At 64.3% G+C, this 19,414-nt stretch overlaps 1 protein-coding gene across 14 annotated transcripts in view; it reads right to left on the bottom strand.

Annotated features, from left to right (window-relative positions):
* FBRSL1 (fibrosin like 1) overlaps window positions 1–19,414 on the bottom strand; it is an 85,319-nt gene that overhangs the window by 6,879 nt on the left and 59,026 nt on the right. For 3 of the 14 annotated variants that reach the window (XM_070043416.1, XM_070043413.1, XM_060283145.2), the window contains 9 exons: window positions 7,421–7,466; window positions 4,636–4,963; window positions 4,301–4,521; window positions 3,114–3,553; window positions 2,314–2,364; window positions 2,018–2,113; window positions 1,393–1,461; window positions 1,205–1,234; window positions 938–1,009 (listed from right to left, as the gene is read on the bottom strand). In XM_070043416.1, coding sequence (XP_069899517.1) covers window positions 938–1,009; window positions 1,205–1,234; window positions 1,393–1,461; window positions 2,018–2,113; window positions 2,314–2,364; window positions 3,114–3,553; window positions 4,301–4,521; window positions 4,636–4,963; window positions 7,421–7,466 — 1,353 coding nt within the window. The remainder of the gene's footprint in view (window positions 1–937; window positions 1,010–1,204; window positions 1,235–1,392; window positions 1,462–2,017; window positions 2,114–2,313; window positions 2,365–3,113; window positions 3,554–4,300; window positions 4,522–4,635; window positions 4,964–7,420; window positions 7,467–19,414) is intronic. The other 11 variants (XM_070043421.1, XM_070043415.1, XM_070043414.1 and 8 more) reach the window with 11 other exon arrangements.

Below are 19,414 nucleotides of genomic sequence, written 5' to 3'. Positions count from 1 at the left end.
GGCAACACTTGCTTTAGATTTTGTAAAACTGAGCTGGGGACGCACATCCCACACCCACGTTGCTCCAGTTCCCCGACGACTAAACTTCCCTTCGGTGTTAAGGTCCACATTCATTGAAGCTAAGCAGAACTACGAAGCCCTCCCTGGGTCACAAGGGCCGCAGGAGGCACGGGGCTGGGTGAGTTCTATCTGCCGAGACGGCAGCGACAGAGCGGGTGTGTGGGCCCTAGCTCGGGACCCTGCCCCACCTCCTTCACTGTGCCTTCTAGGTGGCTCTAAGCATCTGCATGTTGAATTGCACAATAATCTGTCGTAAATCCCTTTCCGTGACTGGTCCTTTGTAGCACGTTTAGGACGTGATGAGTTAAAAGTATTGTGCGTGGGGTAACGCGTTATCTGAGACGGCGGACGAGAGCATGGAGACCCTTCTGCGGTACGAGGGCAGCGCCCCGGCCCGTTGCCCCAGCTGTGGGTCCCCAGGTCTCCCACTTCCCTGTGTCGCTCGGCCAGGGCACCTGGTACCACCTGCCGGGAGGGCGACAGCCTCGAGCTGGGTTCCCGTTCACCACCTGTCACCCCCCCCACCCCCAGGAGCACGAAGGCTCCGCGAGCGCTTTTGGTCATCTTTGCCCCTGGCTAAAAACCCAGGCACACAGCAGGCCCAAGTGCTAATAGACACCTGGGGGGAAGAAGGGGACAGGGCCGACGGCCCACTGGGAGGACTCAACTGATGGTGGGGAGGCCCGCAGAGTCAGCTCCTCCCAAACCCCTGCCTGCGTCACCCTGGGTGGCCAGGTGGGAAGTGGCCTTGAGTTCCCCACACACGGCTGTCCTGTCCCCTCCCCACCTCCAACCCCTCCCAGCCCAGCACAGCGCCTGGGCGAGGGGCAGCCTCTGAAGCACAGGCCTGGCCGGCAGCGCGAGCTGTCAGGCTCACCTTTATCTTCTGCTGATGGTGGTAGATCTGCCAGGCGATCTGCACGTGCACAGCACACCACTTCCCGGGCTTCTGCGACAGGGCGGGCGACGGGCTCAGCTTTGAGGCCAGGACCTCCTCGCTCCCCCCCCCCCCGATTCCTGCTGTCACAGTGCACCCCTGTGGCCACTCAAGAGGCACCCAGGGTCCTCCCTGGCCTTGGACCTTCCCTGAGGTCCCGCCAGGCCCCTTCCTCCCAAGGTGAGGCAAGCAGGCACACACACTCACCCTGACTGCTGTCCGGTATGGGTCTGACACCTGCCAGCGACAGAGGAAGAAGCATCAGACCCAGGCTCTGCAAGCAGCCCAGCCCCGGGGGGTCGGGGGGAGAGGACTATGTGGGCCTCCCCGAGGAGCCACGCCGGCGGGAATGCCCACCAGAGAAGGAAGGAGGCACGGGCACTGCTGCCACCTACCCCGGGGGCTTTCTGTAGGAGGATGTTAACAGCACTGGCCTGGCCTGTTAGCTCGAGTGGGTTTGAAGTCTGAGGGGAGAGACGGACAGGGCACGAGATGACTTTGCAGGCCCCATGCCCAGGCGGCATGAGAGCCCCCAGGCGCCACCCAGGGGCGGCCTGGCGTCCCACCATATCCTGTCCGGAGATTTCTGAAAAGGCTCTTGATCGACGTGCCTGGGCCAGGGGCTTCCCCAAGGGCCAAGGCAGCCCCGCTTCAGGCAAGGTGAGCAGAGCAAGCCCAGTCCCTGGTCCTGGGGCGTAGGGGGTGCTTCCTGCCTGGGCCTCCTGCAGCGAGGATGCCCCTGTGCTGCCGCCATCCAGACCCCAACCCCGAGCGCTGCCAGGAGGTGAGAACGAGCGAAGCCAGGCTCTCCCGGCCCCATGGGGCACAGAGGGCCCCACCAAGGGTCAGGATGTTCTGCACTGAGGTGAAGACCCCTTGGGGGCCACCCAGGGTCATGACACACGCAACTACGTGCGAGGCGGCTGGAGCTGCCCCGGGACAGCAAGGGCTGGCTGGGGGCGGGGCGGTCCTGCAGAGCCCACCCACAGTGCCCACCCCCCTCCTGGAAGCAGCTGGTACCTTGGGCTGAAAAGCACCCTGCAGGGATCCAAAGGGACCTGGGTGTGGGAGCAGGGCGGGCAGTCCTGGGACGGCTGGAGGGAAGGGCGGGAAAAACTGCAAGAGAAGGTGGGAGGGGCATTCCAGGGGCCTCGCTGGACGCTTGGACGCCCAGGGCAGGGACGCGGGCCCAGCCCTCTGGTCCCCACCCCGTCACCCCTGCACTGGGTGGGAGGTTACACGGACACGGCACAGCCCCGCCGCCCTCCACACCCCTCACCCTGCCTGGAGAGCTCAGAGCGCACAGGGACACTCACGTTGGAATGTCGGAAGTAGGGACTGTCCAGCTTGGGCGTGTACTTGTCAAACTGGAAGGGAAGGAGGCAGAGAGTGAGGCCTCCGGCCACGCTGACGCCCTCCGCTGGTCAAGCACCCACCCACGCCCTCCAGCCAGGCAGTGGCCAGAGAAAGGCTGGTAGCCTTCAGCCAGCTGTCCCCTAGGCTCCCCGAGCGTGCTGCCCCTTGGCCTTCCCTGTTCTAGTGGTCCCAGCACGGGAGGCGCAGACTCGCCCATCTGGTGTCTGTGGCCATGACTGGGGCGGGGGCGAGGGCATGGAGCCCAAGGCTGGTGGTTAGGCTGCAGGACACACCGAGGCCACTGGCAGACTAGTGAGTGACCAAACAAAGCTGGGTGGGAGCAGAGGGGACCCTGCCCCACAGCAGTTGGCTCAGGGCATGAGACCTCGAGGACAAGGAACATGGGAAGAGTCCTGGCTCCCGTGGCCCCTCAGTCTTGTCGGGCCTCTCGACCTGCCGCCCTGCTACCAGTGGAGACACTGAGGACCCCATGTGGGTGCAACTGGCCCCACGGCCGTGTGGACACGCGGTGCTCCCCAAGCCCGAAAGAACGGCTCAGGATGGGGAACCTCAAGGCATGACCTGGGGCGGGCGGTGGGGGGGGGGGGGGGACGAGAGAAGGAGCTGGACGGATGGCCGGACGGAAGGGGATGGTGTCAGCCTGCATGCGTGCAGAGAGCGTCTGCGTGTGCCTGCTGCGTGTCCTGCGCCCGGGCCGCCCCCGCCCGCCCGCCCGCCCGCCGGCACGCAGCCTACGCACCGGCGGGGGTGCGGCAGGCGGCAGGAGCGGCGTCGGGGGCGGCCCGGCAGGGAAGGGGGCGAATGTGTGTTGGTGCTGGTGTGTGTGCTGGTGTGTGTGTTGGTGCTGGTGGAACTCCGCCCGCAGCAGAGCTCCCGGGCCCAGGGGGGCGCTCTGGACCAGAAAACGCGCGTTCAGCTCTTGCCTGAGCAGCTCGTGATCTACAAGAGAAAAAGAGAGAGACAGAGAGGCACGTCGGCCGCGGGCTCCCGGCGGGGCGAGGCGGATAGTCACCTGCTGGCACTCCCGGTTTCGGCAGGCCAAGCCGTGGTGGCCGCTCGCTACGTGCGGGCCCCAGGGTGGAGGTAAGAGAGGTGCCTGTGACCAAGTACCAATCAGAATCCCCGAATGAGGCTGGCAATACATGATTGGCTGGCTGAATGAGATCAACAGGCTGGCATCTAAAGGCAAGAGAGAACACCGTGAGCCACCCTGGGAGCCCCCGGAGACAGCCCTGAAGGGGAGCCCTGCCCGTCCCAGCACCCCCGGACCAGTGTCCTGGTCCCATCCTGGGGCACTGAGCTGCCCCAACCCAAGCTAGGCCGACAAGACTTTAGGAAAAAATTGGAGACCCACAGAGAAATCCTTAGTGACCTAAGATTTGGCCGTGAGGAAGCCCCTGCTGGAATCAGGCAGGGAGGGAGAGGCCAGGCTGGGCCAGGCCAGCTGCTGTTCACCTGGGGCCCCTCTCCTCCACCATTCAACCCTCCTCCCCTCCCCCACCCGCCCAGCAGCCCAGGGACGGTGGATGGGAAGAGCCACGGCAGGCCCTGGGAGCCCTCACTGCCATGACCACGGAGCAGCTCCAGGTTGCACCAATCCCCTGCCTCAGACTGCCCGACCAGGCCTGGCAAGGGCTCAGAATGGAGCAAGGGATGTCTGTGTCCGTGTACGCGCGTGTGAGCACCCGTATCTGTGTGTGTGTGTGTGTGTGCGTGCGTGCACACACACATCGGAGGCCCTGGCAGGAAGCTTCCTCTGCCCTGGGCAAGGTGGCCTGCTAGCGCTATGGGCTGCTGGGGGGCTGCCATCCAGCTGGGTGGGGGCTGGCCCCTCCCCAGGAGCCGCTTCCCTCCCCCCGGGGATTAGGATCCCACAGTGGAGGGAAACAGTGACCCTACTGCCCCACCAGCGGCGCCCGGACCTACCGGCGGGGTGTCCTGGGATGACCAGGCTGTTGGCCGGCAGCGCCGGGGGCGGGGGCAGTGTCGGGGGCGCGGCGAACATGGCCGCCGCGTGGTGCTGGTGCTGGGCCTGCGAGCGGAGCGCCAAGTGTGAGGTAGAGAGGTGGGGGCCCGGCCCGTGAGGCGACAGGGACGCGTGCTTCGCGAGCCCCAGGCTGGCGCCGCTGCTGGCGCTGCTGCTCCTGCTGCAGGGAGGGGCGCTCAGTGCCCGGCCGGCGGCGCGCCCCGCGCCCACCTGCGGCTGCGCGGGCCCCGCCCCGCGCCCACCTGCGGCTGCGCGGGCCCCGCCCCGCGCCCACCTGAGGCTGTGCAGGCCGTTGTGCGCTGCCGCGCCGGGGCCCGGGAAGGCGCCCGGGGGGAGAGGCACGTGCGTCGGGAGGGAGGCCCGGGTCTGCAAGGGCGCGGGCGGCGGCTGCGGCGTGAGGCGGGGCAGGCCCGGGGCTTCCTTCTTGACGGGCGGGCTGGACGGGGCGCCGGGCGCGGGGCCGGCGGAGGGCAGGACCGGCGCGGGGCTGCGCACAGGGGGCAGGAAGGGCGGCTCGGTGCTCAGCTCGCGGCTGCGCTCCAGGCCCGAGACTTTGGGCTCCGCCCCGGCCTTGGCCTCGGACTTCTCGCCCAGCGTGGGTCCTGCGGGGAGAGGGGCCGGAGTGAGCCCGGGTCCTGGCTCACTGAATGCCCTCCAGGACTGTTTCCCACGGGGCGACGCGCGGCGCGGAGCTCCCGCCCACAACACCTCGGTACCCCCGCCCCCCAGGCCACCTGCCCCGAGGGCCGACCCGCAGGGAGTGTCCTGCACCTCCTGCCCACGGAGATCCCAGCGCAGGGGCTGTCCCGGCCCCATTTTACAGAGGGAGACGGAGGTGCTCGAGGGAGCCGGGCCAGGCAGGGCGCTGGGCTCCCAGCTCATTCTGTCGCCCTTCCTTCCTCTGGCAGGAGCTTCACTTGTGCTAGCGGCTGCTCCTTCGGGACCCACCCGGTGACCCCTGGCCTAAGCCCTCTGGGCCCTTGCCCTGGGGGAGACTTCCGGATGACACGCCTTGCCTGGTCTGTCGGAAGGAAGCTGCTGCGGGCCAACACTGCCCCCCTCCTCACCGCCCAGAGCCTCTGCTCCCCTCCGGGCTGCGGGTCTGCCCTTGGGCCGTGAGCTCCAGCCAGCCGGAGCCAGACGCCTGCTCACTTCAGACCCTCCTTTTGAAACTGCTACAAGGGAGGCCTCAGGTCACAGCCCCAGCGGCCAGGCGGAGGGCAGCACCACCCACGTGAGCAGCTTTGCCTGCACGGGGCAGCATCCCGGTCCCCAGGAGGAGTGGAAATTCAGGTCGCTGGGCTGTGGGCTGACCCCGCGGCTGCCACGCTGAGTGAAGAGCTGGCCACAGCCTCCCCTGCAGCTGCAGGACAGTGTGACCCAGGCTGGCAAAGAGGTGAGAGGTCTGGAGCCTCTGGGAAGTCTCCTTCCCTAGGGCAACACCTCCCTCTGCCTTGGGTCTGTTTGCTTAGGGACGCACGTACAGAGGAGGCCATTGCCACCACTCCTGCAACAAGGACAGGAACAGAAGACCGCTGGCTTCAGCCCACTTGCTGCTCACAGCTGCCCAGGGACGCTAGCCCCTGTCCCCTCCTGTCGCTCGCACATCTCCACACGAGGCCCTCACGAAGTAAGAGCAGCCATCAGAATGGGAAGAGGCAGGCATGGGCCATGCAGACCTGGACGCGACCCCACGTGCACCACGAGTGCCCCAGACCTTCTGGAGACGCCTGGAACCTTCTACGAGCCTCCTGCCACTGGAAAAGCATGAGCACTGCTACTCATCACCCCCCCGCCCTCCGCCACTAGGCACCTCAAAGCCCAGAGTTCCCCGAACTCTGCTGAATCCTAACCTCCAGACCTGTGGCTGTGACCTTATTTGGAAAAACGGTCTTTGCAGCCGTAATCAAGCTAAGAATCTCAAGATGAGATCAGTTTGGAATCGGGTGGGCCCTAAATCCAGTGACAGTGTCCTTGTAAGGGACAGAAGAGGAAGAGGCCTCGTGAAGACGGAGGCAGAGACGGGAAGGATGCAGCCAGAAGCCAGGGACGCCCAGGTTTGCCGGCGATACCAGGAGCTGGAAGAGGCAGGAGGGACCCCTCCCCCGGAGCCTCTGGAGGGAGCGCAGCCCCGCGCACACTGGACTCCAGATTTCTGATCTCCAGAACCACGAGCAGGTGAACGCCTGTTGTTTCAAGCTGCGCGGTTTGTGGTCATTTGTTGAAGCGGATACGCCCTACGTTAATTCCGTGTGAAATGCCAGCTCAGCGTGCCTGGCTCCTCGGAGCCTCTGGTGGGCCGCCTTAGCCAGGCTCCCCAGCAGGCGTCTGCTCGGCTGCGATGCTCTGACTCGAGGAAGGGGCTTCTTGAGTTCAAGGCACGTAGAGGCCATGCCCGGCTACCAGGCCAGCAGGACCACAGGGCTGCGGGTGCCCCAAGGCCTGTCCTGTGTGGTCACATCCTGAGGGAGCCCTCCAAGCAAAAGGGTCCCTTCTCTGCGCTGGGTCCAGTGAAACCCCCTTCCCGGCCACAGCCCACAGCCGACAGGCTGGGTCACGAAGGCCTATCCTGGCCTTGATGGGACCGTGGCCAGACATCCACCCTCCAGAACAGTGCCTGCCAGAAGAGCTTTGTGGGACAGTGAGATGCTGGGTACCTGCGCCATGCCACTCGGGGCTCACTGGCCAGGGCCTGGGTGTGCTGGCGGGGCCGCATCCCGAGCCGGGAGCTGCTGGCCACCCCGGAGCCCCTGAGCCCGGGGAAGTGCGTTCCTCACGGTCCCGAGCGGTGCAGGGACCCCGCTTTGGGAACGCCGCTCCAGCACTGCCCAGCTCTGGCCGAGACACTGGCCCCGTTCTCAGCTTCCCTTGTTTCCTTGGGGTTTTCCCCGGGGGTTGGCGGGGGGGGGCGGGCTGCATCCCTCAGTAAATGACAGCACCCAACTCCTGCCTGAGGCTCTGCACCTGAAACCCAAGACAGCCTAACTTGGGGGCCGCCACGGACTTCAGGAATGTGTCCTGTCCCTTCCTAGAGGCCAGGAGCCCAGGGACACACGTACCTTTATCGGCTGCCGGGGCAAAGAGCTTCTCGGAGCCCACAGACGCCTGGAAGAAAGAGAGGAGGGTCAGAGGCCAGAGAGACCTACAGCGCTGGGGTGAACCTGGCCCTCACCCCCTGCCCCCGGCACCCAGGAAACAGGTCTGGGCAGGTTCTGCGCACACAAGGGCCGCCCAGCCTGGCAGAACACATCCTTCTGTGCCCACAGCCCCCATGGAGGAGGGTGACCACGCCCAGGCCCAGCTGCAAGTACTCGGACACAGGTCATTGGCCTGTGATCAGAGAACCCAGGACGCCCCACTCGGCAGGGATGCGGGGGCTCAGCGGGGCCCTGCTGGGTGGGGAGCTAGGACTTGGGGATCGGGGCTCCGCTGGGCCTGGCACTGGAGGTGGCAGGGTGGGGGCAGCAGAGCTGGGATGCCCCCGCCCCCCAGCCCCAGGCTGCAGGACATCACCTGCCACGCCCCAGACATGCTGCGTCCCAGGTCTGGGGACCCCGGCCACCACTGATGCACTGAGTATCCACGTGGAGTGGGGCCAGCCCACTTCAGGAGGGAACGTGGCAGTTTCTGACGGGCCCCTGGGCCGCTCGGCCTCTCCTCTCCTGGGGAGACGCCCCTGTGTGTGCAGGGCCTTGGGAAGGACAGGGAGGATGAGGGTGTGGCCCACCCGCTGGCTCGCGGCCGCAAGCCCGTAGGCTGTTCTGAGCAGACCTTTTCTTCCTAGCTGGTGTTGTTTTCAAACAGTTTCGCTGAGATATGATTCACATACCATGTAACACGCCCACTGGAGGCACACAGCTGTGAGCAACCATCACCTCAACCTGTTTTAGAACATTTTCAGCCCCAAAAAGAAACCACATGCCCTTCAGCTATCAGTCACCCCAATCCTCGCATCTCCCGCCGCCCCGGGCACCACTACTCTGCTTCCAGTGTCTCCCGATGCCCCCATCGTGGACGTCCTCGGGGAGAAAGCAGACAGTGGTTGCTGTTGGCGTGGGGTGACTGAGTACCAAAGGGCATGAGGCCTCCTCCCAGGACGTCCACTATCAAGAAAGACAGAAAACAGCCGGGGCTGGCGAGAAAAACGTGGGGAAACTGGAACCCTTGTGCGTTGCTGGTGGGAATGTTAAACGGTGTAGCCGCTGTGGAAAACGGTATGGAGGTTCCTCAAAAAATCAATCACAGAACTACCGTATGATGCGGCAGTCCCACTCGTGAGCATATGTCCAGAGCACTGAAAGCAGAAGCTCCAACATGTATCTGTCCACCCACGATCACAGCAGCATTATTCACAAGAGCCAAAACGTGGAAGCAGGGACTTCCCTGGTGGTCTAGTGGCTAAGACTCTGCGCTCCCAATGCAGAGGGCCTGGGTTCGACCCCTGGTCAGGGAACTAGATTCCACATGCCAGCAACTAAGAGCCCGCCTGCTGCAACTAAAAAGATCCCACATGTGGCAACGAAGATCCCGAGTGCCGCCACTAAGACCCGGTGCGGGCCAAATAAATAAATACTTTAAAAACCCCCAAAACCAAAAAAAACAACAAACGTGGAAGCAACCCAAGTGTCCATAAACAGATGGCTGGATAAACAAAATGTGGTGTATACACACAATGAAATATTAGTCAGCCTTGAAAAGGGAGGAAACTTTGACTTGGCAGCAACGTGGATGACCTTGAGGACGTGATGCTCAGTGAAGCAAGCCAGTCGCAGAAGGACAAGTCCCGTGTGCTTCCACGATATGAGGCCCCCAGAGCGGCAAGTCCACGGAGACAGGGAGCAGGCTGGCGGGTGCCGGGGGAGGGGCGGGGCATTAGTGTTTGATGGGGACAGAGTTTCAGTCTGGCAAGATGAAGCAATTCTGGAGCTGGATGGTTGCACAGCGATATGAATGTATTTAATACCCCGAGCTGTACACCTAAAATGGTTAAGATGGTAATTTTGTTATGTGTATCTCACCATGATAAACAAAAACCTTAAAGAAAAAAGCGTGAAAGAGCTCTCTGGGGGTGATGAAAACATCCTCTGTCGGACTCTGGTGGGGGGTATGTAGTGGGATGTATTTGTCGAAACACCAAACTGTACACTCAGAACAGGCGCGTTTTGTTTGCACGTAAATTGTGGTGCAAGAAAGTCAATCATGAGACGGGGACTGAGGTGAGAACAGACTGACAGGTGAACAGAACAGAAACAGGAGTCCCAGACAGTGACGCACACAGGAGGCCCAGCACAGGCAGGGCCCGGGTCTGTGGGAAAGGGCAGGAGCTGCTCGGACCGAGGCTCCCCAGGCCCGTGTCACTCCAGGCCTGCTGACGGCAACGTGCAGAGCGAACCGCGAACAGACCGCTGCGCCCCTTACACTCGTGCTGGGCTGGGGCCTCCTGCCTAACCACGCCCCGAAACCCCGCACTGGGAAGAAAACAGGTGGCAAACGCAGCCCGAAAACACAGGCCCACGCTCCTCGGGCTGGACTCGGACCCGCACCAGAGGGGAGTCCCCAGCGGAGGATCCCCCGCCCGGGGGAGCGGGGAGCTGAGGACCGGCGGGCCCTCTGCAGGGAGGCTGTGGCTTTACCTCTTCCTAAGGGTGTTCCCGAGGCATCCTGCGTGGTGAGCAGCCTGGATCGTGGCCTTGCCCGAGGAGACCCCCGGGGGGTGGGCGGGGATGGGTTGGGTGAGGGGTCCACCTGAGCTGGGGGTCCGCGGGGTCAGGACGGCAGAGTCAGCAGCGCCGGCCCTCCTACCGCTCAGGGCCAGGATGGGGACACCTCACGCCGGCTCACTCTGCACTGGGCATGGCCCCAGCTCTGCTGGGAGCTACGGCCAGGGGCCCCCAGAGCCCTGTATCCTCCCGCAGAGGCCCATGAGTCACCGTTCCTCCCACCCAAAGAACCCCAGGCCTAACAGGACTGGACCCTCGCCATGACCCCAGGAGGGGGTCCTGTTGACACTCCCACTTGAGGCCACACAGCCCGAATGACAGCTGCCTAATTACTAGCTGGTCTCGTTAACACTCTCACAAATTAATTCTCCACACAGCAGCCGAGAGTATCTTTAAAAACCAAACCAGAACAAGTCACCCTGGACTGAAAACACTCCAGTGCCTTCCCACTGCCCCAAACTACAGTGTGAGCTTCTCCCCCAGCCCCGAAAAGGGTGTGGCCGGCCGGCCTGTCTGGGCCCTTGACCCAGTGGCTTCGGCCAAGTCCCCACAGGCCTTCCCCGACCCCATCAGTCTGAGGGTGCCCCGCCCCCACTGGCGCACGTTTAAATCCTCTTCGCCTGCTGCCCTGCACCAGCGGGAGAAGGGCATGAGTGGGCAGGGCTGGCGCCGCCCAAATGAGATGGGCCAGAGCAGGGGCAGCCACTCTGCTCTCCGGAGGCCGCCCCCTCAAGGTCTCCATCACCTGAGGCACCGACAGCCCCTCCGGGCCTGGGGGTGGTGCTGACCGTGCAAGCAGCCCACCCCAGTGCCTTATCGGGCGCTATCAGCAGGTGCAATGAATGAGCTCAGCCTGCAAGCTGTCATTAGCTCCCAGGGCTGTGGTCGCTGGGCCACTGGGAGGGGGAGGGGCTACTCCACGGCAGGTCGGCGTGTGTGCCAGCCCTCACCTGATACAGCAGGGCACCCCGACCCACCAAGGCTGGGGTCGCAAAGGAACGTGGTAGAGGCGTCACTGTGAGAAAGTGCGTTTGCTCCTGCGGGGCAGGACTGCCCTCGGTCTGAGACTGGGGGTGGAGGGAAGAGCGGCAAGTCCAGTTAAGGCTGCAGGCGCCGCCGCTGCCCTGCCCGGGAGGCCCAGCTAGGCCAGTTCTGGTTCACTTCAAGGCCCCAGAGCCAGGAGGTGGCGCCCCAGACACTGGGAAAGTGAAAGGGGAGCACAGGAGGGAGTGGAGGGGGGCGAGGAGCGGCGACGGGGAGCGTCTTCCCTGGCCCTGCCAAGCCCTGGGATGCCACCCGGGCAAAGGAGGGAGGCAGGTGGCAAGGCCACTGTCCCCTGTCCGTCCGGTCCTCACAGCCACACTGCCCAAGTTAAAGTTTGCTCAGGGAAGCTGAGGGATCCAAGTCCCCACAGGGGTCGTGGGCAGGGACCTGGCAGGCTTCCACCGCACGGCAAGGGCCGGGATACCGGGCCAGGCACAGCCAGGCCCACTGGAGAAGTCTCTCAACAAACACCCACAGGCACCCTTAGCTCCCAGGACCTCTGAGGCCGTGGCTCAGGTTCCAGCCCTTCCCAGCACAGGCACAAAGCCACCCCTGCTGGGACTTGGCCCAGGTCGAGGTCCCTCGGTTCTTTCCCTTCCAGGACAAGGGGTCCGGAGCCGGCCAGCTGACCCAAGGCGGGTGGGCAGCCCTAGCGCAACCACCAGATCTGTGCTAATAACTTCCCGAGGATTATCCACTGGGACTTGACCCAGGCAGCGCCGGCACCCTCCAATCCTGGCACTGAGCCGGTGTGGGTGTGAAAGGAAAGGGTCACTTCAGGCCAAAGTGCAGGTTGGAGGTCCCCGGGCTGCAAGTTCAGGGTCCCCGTGGAAGAGGCCCGCTCCGTACGGAGAATGTCAGGGTCAGCACTCTTTCCCCGGAGATACGCAATCCCGGCCGCGGGCGGAGGTCAAGGCGCGCTTTGTTTGCGAGGACCCAACCTACGGGGCAGCCTCGGCCCAGACACGCGGCACAGACTCCGCCGGCCGCGCCCCGCCCCAGACAAAGAGCTCCAACTCCGGGCAGGTGAGCGCGGCGGCGGCCGGGAACCCGGGCGGCCGAGCCCGCGCCAGGGCGCAGACAAAGGCGCGCGTCCCCCAGCGCCCTGCCCCGCCTCCGCCGCGGGCCCCCCAGCGCCCCGGCCGAGGCCCAGGACTCTCTGCGGGTCTGCCGCCACGTGCGCCCCAGGGGCGCAGGCGGAGGTACGTGGGGTCTCCGCGCGCCCGGCTCCCGTGAGAGACGGAGTGAGCAGAGCGCCGGGGGCCTCTCCCGCTCCCCGTTCCTATAGAAGGGGCGGCTGCTCTCTCGACCCCGGCCCCCAAAGTCCCGAGTTCCTCCCCGCAGCCACCAGCGCTCACTCACCGCGCGGGCGCCCCGGGTCCGGCGCGCTCTGCAGGCGACCGCCGCTAGTCCTCGTACCGGAGCCGGAGTCGAAGCTGGGCGGCATGGACGCGGGCCACCGCCAGCCTCGGCCCGTCGAGGTGGCCCCTCTCCCGTGGCGCCCTGCCTAGCCGGAACCCAGGCCGGGGGCGCGCGGGGCACGCATGTCCGCCGCGCCGACTCGGCGCGCTCCGGGCGGCTCTCGGTGCGCACTGGGCTCCCGGACGCCGTCGGGCGCGGGGCAGGGCCCACAGGCGGCGGGGACGGAGGCGGCAAGCTCACTGCTGGCTGGCGCGCAGGCGGCGGCCAGGGAGCGCGGCGGGGCGGGGCGGGGCGGGGGCGGGGCGCGGGCAGGCCCGATTAATCCAGCCCCGAGACGCAGATCTGCCCGCACGGGGCCGCGGACTTGGGTTCGAGCGTTCGCCGTCCCATCCCCGTCACCAGGTCAGAGCGCGCGGTGCCAGCTGTACCGAACGCTGTATGGGCCGGCTCCTCCGACGCTCACAGCAACGAGTATGGATGGCTCCTACGCCCAGTTTACAGGGGGGAAAACTGAGTCACGGAGCGGCGAGGTCGAGGAGCTGGGACTTGAAGGAAGGACAACAGAGCCCCCACATCTGTCCGATGTAAGCTCCGCCCTCAGTTTCACCATCTGCGAAATGGGGATGCAAAGTGGGAGAAGGGGTCCAACTAGTTACTGTAATTGCGAGTACACGCCAACCCTGACCACTACTCCGGAGCCACCTGGCCGCTCCGTGGGCTCAAACCGAGTTCAGATCCAGGGGGAACAACCGCCCCTTGAGAAGGCCGAGTGTCTGCCCCACATGGATCCAGGCCCACGGGGTGGCACCTAACATTCCAGAGCGCGCAGGTGCAACACCAGGACGCCAGCAGCACAACTCCCAATCATGAAACTTGCTGTAAAACAATCCACGGAGGGTAAGGGGGCCGAGGGGCTCCTGGAAGGAGTTTGAGAGCCCACCTCTAAGCTGCTGTGGGGCTAAGGCCACCAGGAGGTCGGCTCTGGCGAGGCATCCTGGGACCCACAGCTTAGAGCCCAGGTTCAGGGCCTGCAGACGCCTGCCCTAAGCTGGGTGATCAGAGGCGGGTCCATTCAGCGGGGAAGCGCGCAGCCATTCAGACGGGACCCTGGGACACAGCTCCAGAGCCTCGGGCACTGGGCCAGCGCTCCCTTTTCAAAAGGCGGCAAAACACAGGCAGACACATGCACTCACACAGCCCACAGTTAATCTCCAACCGTAAAAAAGAAATGGCCAACGGTGCCAGCCTCTAGGTGGGGCTTTTAAGTCCTTTTGTTCTGTTTGAATTATTTACCAATTACATATATTCCCCTTACCCCGCCCCCATAAACATCATACCACGAAACCCTGTTTCCTGCCATAAAAACAGCACATATGTGGCACCGTGCTGAATGGCTTCTAACCATGAAATCACTGGGCCCTCACGCCTATCCTTTGAGGACATACTATTGTCATCTCCGTTTTGTTGATGAGGAAACTGAGACAGAGAAGTGAGGTGACATGCTGGAGGCCACGGAGCTGGTATGTGGCAGGGCTGGGATTGGAAACCCGGCAGTCTGACCCTGGGGTCCGTGGGTTTAGCCAAGACGTGCTCTTCCTCTAGGAGAGCAGTAGAGACCGGTCCTGGGACGTGGGATTCTGGCGGGAGAACCCTGACTCCCAGGCTGGGGGGTGGCTGTACCTCAGGGGTGGGTGTCTGCGGGCCCATGTGCCCCCGTGCCCACTGCACCATGCCCCAGCAGGGTGTGAGCTCTTGCACTTGGCCCAGCTCCAAGGCCTCTGGCAGCGAAGGGGAAAGGTGTTCATGCAGTGGGGTGTCCTGATCTACCCCTCTGGGGTCAGCAGCAAAAGGGCCCTAAGCCCAGAAGTCTGTGAACCTTACACAGCAAAGTGGAATCAAGGTTGGTCAGTTGACCCGGAGATGGGGAGACGATGCCATGGGCACAGCTTAATCTCAGGGTCCTTACTAGTGGGAGGAGAGACGGGAAGACGCTGCCCTCTGGCTGTGAAGATGGAGGAAGGGGCCGGGAGCCCAGGCATGTGGGCGCCTCTACAAGCTCAGAAAGGCCGGGAAGGGATTCTCCCTGGAGCCGCAGAGGGGCCGGCCCAGCCCACAGCTTGACTCCCGCGGGGACACTCCTGTGGGACTTCTGGCCTCCAGACTGAGAGATAATAGTGTAGTACTTGGCTGCCGAGTTGGTGACAACCTGTCACCGCAGCCACACTCAGCTACACTCACGGCCAGGACCCCGACTAGGGGACGGAATGCAGAACAAGCCGCCCCATCGGCAGGCCTGAGTCAAGCTCACAGCCTAGTGGGAGAGAAGGGCCACACACAGGGAGACAGGTGATACGAGTGCAGATGGGGTGGACAGACAGTAAAGGGCAATGTGAAAGGCAGTGACGGGCACTGATCTGATGGCAGCTGGGGGAGCCTTCCCATGAGGCCCGTCTGAGCTGAGGCCTGAAACATGAGAAGGACCAGGCTACGCTGAGGGGAGCTCAGGGAAGAGCCTTCTGGGGCGGCCACAGCCAGTGCAAAGGCCTTGAGGCAGGAACAACCTGGCAGGGCCAGCCAGGGAGGTGGGGTGGGGCACAGGGCCTTGAGGGCCATGAGAGAGCTTGGGCATTTGTGTTGAGCAACAGGAAGAGATGTGTGTGGGATCTGAGGAGGAGACGGACGATGAGGTCTTTAAAAAGACCCCTCTGTAGGATCCGCCACAGGGCTGGGTGGGGCGCAGGGAGCTGGGCTAGGAGCTGCAGTGACAAGCAGGCATGGGGATGACAGGGGGCAGGTGGTGGGGCCCCTCCAGAGGTGGGGACAGGGGCTCTCCCACTGGAGATGTCAGCTGGCAGTGGTTACGGAGCTTGGAGCTCTGGGGGCGGTGACCCTGGTGCGCCAGCTCAGGCCACCTCCCCCAGTTGAGCAGCTGAATCCTCGGGGCCCCAAAGGTACACTGCATCATCATGTCTCCTCCAGATGAGCAGCCGGGCTGCACCCAGTCTCTCCCAGCTACCTGGAGACCCCACCCCTGGCAGTAAAAGTTTCCTGGAGCCCGTGGCGGTGGGGAGAGCGGGTGGCAACTGAGGGCTGGGCCAGCGCCGGGAACCAGCGGGAGCAGCTCGGAGCTTCTCCAGCCGCAGCCCGGCCTCGTCTCCCGGTCCAGACCAAGCCCCTGGCTCTGACCATCAGGTCATGGTCAAGGTCTCAGTGTGCCCCCCGGCTCCTCTCCCACCACAGCCTGACCTTGGAGGAGCCTGTCTTCCCGTAATGACGCGGCTTCGCTTCAAACATCATTCTTAAGACCACCTTGGGCTCTCATGGTCCTTGAAAAGGCCGCAGTCCTTGCCAGGCTACCTCTGAGCCAGGGCACCGCCCTCTGGTTTGGGAGTAAAGTCAGACTTTGGGCAGGACTGGCTTTAATTCTGTTTAGAAAGGAAAGTGGCTGTGATGTGAAAGATTTAATGAGGTTAGAAATCTAGAAGGAAACGGGGCGGGACTAGATTACCAGGAGGGACATCCCTGTGCGACTTCCAGGCCAAACAGAGGTAACCCACTCAGGGCCCGCGCGTGGTGGGCAGGGCCGACAACCAATCTTAGAACCACATCTGTCATCGTTACACAGAGCAAGGGGGAGGTGTCGTCACAGGGGCCATGGAGGGGCTCCACCCACAGCCGGGGGGCACTGGGAGTGCCCACCCCACTGCCAATCAGCCACGTCAGTCGCTGGGCTCCGCTCGGCTGGGCTAAGGCGCTGACAGCTGGCCCGCTCCCTCGTGGCTGCATCTCTGGGGGGCAAGTGGATGCAGGGGCTGCAGGCGAAGGCCTGTGGGCCGTGTGACAAGGACACCTGCCGAGACAGGGTCCCATGCGTGTGAGAAGGCCAGTGTGGCTGGGGGGGGTCACTGGGGGGATGGGGGCCAGGCTTCCTGGGCTGGGCTCCCCAGCCTCAGTTCATCCTTGCCGAGCTGCGACTGTGGCCTCACACAGAGCGACCCCGTGGCTGTGGACCGGAGCGCAGACGCTCTGGGCCAGGCTGGCGGGCTCAGCGGAGGGGAGGCCGTGGGAGGCGGGGCGGGGTCCAGAGGGTCCTCGCTAGCTGGGCATGTCCATCATTGGTGTCCAGTGTTGGGAAAGAAGCAAAGGCCAGAAAAATCTACAAATGCTCACTAATGGGCCGCCCAAGGGTGAACTCAGACCCCGCTCAACGCTGGCTCGCCCTCCTTACTGACCAGAAAATGCACGTTCAGTGCACAACGGCAGAGGGGTAACTGCAGACTGTGCCGAAGATGTGAGGGTGCGTGCAATTGGGAAGACCCTCTGGAAAGCCTTGCAGGAGGGAGGATCTGATGGGCTTGGGAGAACGGCCGCGTGGATGCTGCGTGAGGCTGAGCGGGGCTTCTAGGGCGCAGGAGGCCCCGGGCCCTCTGCAGCCCTCAGCGCTGCGGCCACGACAACCCTCTGCGGTTTGTGCTGCCTGTGAGGCCGCTGCGAGCAGGCCAGGGCAGCCTGCTGCGGCGGCTGAGTGTGGCCCCCAAAGACATGCACACCCAGAACCTCAGGATGTGACCGTGTTTGGAATTAGGGTCTTTGCAGCTGTGATTCAGGATCTTGGGGTGAGTGCACCCTGGACTGGGGGCCCAAGTCCTATGACTGCATCCTTCTGCACAGAGGAGACACAGACACGGGGGTGCGGGAGGGAGGCCACGTGACCACGGAGGCGGAGATGGGAGCGATTCCACGAGCTAGGGAAGCCTGAGGCCACCAGGGGCAGGAAGCCTCCTCCAGGGGAGCGCGGCCCTGCCCACACCTTGATGCCAGGCCCCCGGTCTCCGGGACGTAGGAGAACAACTTCCTGTGGTTTAAGCTGCCCAGTGTGTGGTACTGGGGTCCACTGAGTGTGCGGTGGGCACCCTGACCAGCCCATCCCTGAGGGGAGTGGGTTCTCAGCCGGTGTCTAATGCAGAAGCCATGAGCTCCAGGTATCAGGAGGGGCGTGTGGGCACTGAGCGCACCCGTGTATGTGCACACGCGAGTGCCCGCTGAGTGCACGTGTGTGCGACACTCCGTGGGCGAACACGCGCACGTGTGCGGGTGTGAAGGCGTGCGTGTGCGTGTGTGGGAGCACGCGCGTGCGCGACGCAGGGCAGGGACGTGTGGCGGCTGCCTGTCCCCAGCCGCGTCTGCGTCTGCACGAAGGCCACGGAGGCCTGGCTCTCTTCAGCCAGAGCAACGGCAAAGCCCTTCCTCTCGAGGCGGCGCCTCCGGTCCTGCTGGGGACCCGGGGGCACAGCGCCGTTGTGGCGCTGATCCAGCTCTGCGCCGTGGCAGGGCCGGGGCGTGCAGGGACGGGGTGGGGAGTCTCGGCCGCCCTCTAACCCCTGCCCCAGCCACCCGACTGGTCCTCAAGCTCTGACCATTTCTGAAAGCATCTGCTTGTTCTACATGCTTGGCCTCTGCCTGTGCCCTGACCAATCCATGGTTCCCCCAGGTAAGGACCATCCACCTCGCAAGCCTGCACCAGGCCCCTGGCGCCCCCGCCCAGTGAGGCCCCCTCCGAGGCTAGCAGGGCAGATGTCGTCTGAAGGTGCTACGACCCCTCCAGGCACAGAGGGGTATGGACACCCCAGGGCCAGAGGACAACCTCCCTGTAAGCGCCCAGGCAGCCCGGTGCATCCCTGCGGGAGCCTGGGGAGACCTGGAGGTGGATGCGGGAGCTGCCCGGGGTCCTGCTCAGCTAGTTCTGGAAAGGCCAGGGCAGGGGAGGCAGCAGGGGCAGCTGGCCCCCACCGTGGAGGCTTCCTGCCTTCTCCTCCAGCCTGCCGGCTCCTCCTCGGCCTCAGCGTTCCCATTCAGCTGGAAGGTGCAGGTGCAAGTCCCGCCCGGCACTCAGGTCTGTGTGACCCCAGCAGGAAGTTAAACTCTCCGCACCCAGCTTTCTGCTGAGCCCCGCGGGCACTCCCACCTTCGCTGCTGTGCCGGGCCTCACGCTACACGGCGCTCATGGACGGGGCCCCTGGGGTCGGTGCCCACCCCCCATTCTCTGTCCCTGGCGGCCATCACACCTGTCTCACCTATGCTGGGACGCCCCTCAGGCTCCTCAGACCCAGCAATGGGTCTCAGACTGAGACCCTCCCCTACCTCTATCCCGTGGCGTCCTGCGGCCCCCCACGTGCCCAGGGCCGTCCCAGGGGAGCAGTGGGTTCCCGAAGGCATCAGCGGGTTCTAGCGTCCCAGCCCACAGGCCCTAGTGGGCCTGGATGGACCCAATGTGATCACAAGGGGCCTCATAAGAGGGAGGCAGGAGAGTCAGAGAAGAAGACGTGACCTCAGAAGCAGAGGTCAGAGTGACGAGGGGAGGAGGCTACGAGCCCAGGAACACGGCAGCCTCCAGAAGCCGGCCAGGCAAGGAACCACGTTCTCCCTGGAGCCTCTGGAAGGAAGCAGCCCTGCTGACGCCTTGGTTTTGGCTTAGGGAGACCCATTTTGGGCTTCTGACCTCCTCAACTATAAACCTGAGCTGTTTTAGGCCACGCAGTCTATGGTAATTTGTTACAGCAGCTGTAGGACACAAGCGCCTCTCCCACCCCTGCATCCACAGCCCAGGCCTCCGCCCGCGCCTGCTGGGACCCTTGCAGTAGCCTGACGGTGCCTGACTCCCCCGAGGCCTCCGGTCCTGGCAGATCCTCACTCTGTACCTCGGGTTCCTCGCTGAGGTGGGGCTGCAGGACAGATGCCGCGTCAGAGGGTTATCTGGGGCGGAATGAGCTGACGCGTGCAGGGCCCAGGAGGCGCGGGCTACATTTCAGTCATCGGATCGTGGTCCTTGCTGGGACCTATGTGCCGCCCCCGTGCCTGCCTGGGACC

Source organism: Globicephala melas, chromosome 13 (assembly GCF_963455315.2).
Source record: "Globicephala melas chromosome 13, mGloMel1.2, whole genome shotgun sequence".
Lineage (NCBI taxonomy): Eukaryota > Metazoa > Chordata > Mammalia > Artiodactyla > Delphinidae > Globicephala > Globicephala melas.
The sequence above is the reverse complement of the archived record's forward strand: the minus strand, read 5'-3'. Positions and strand labels throughout refer to the sequence as shown.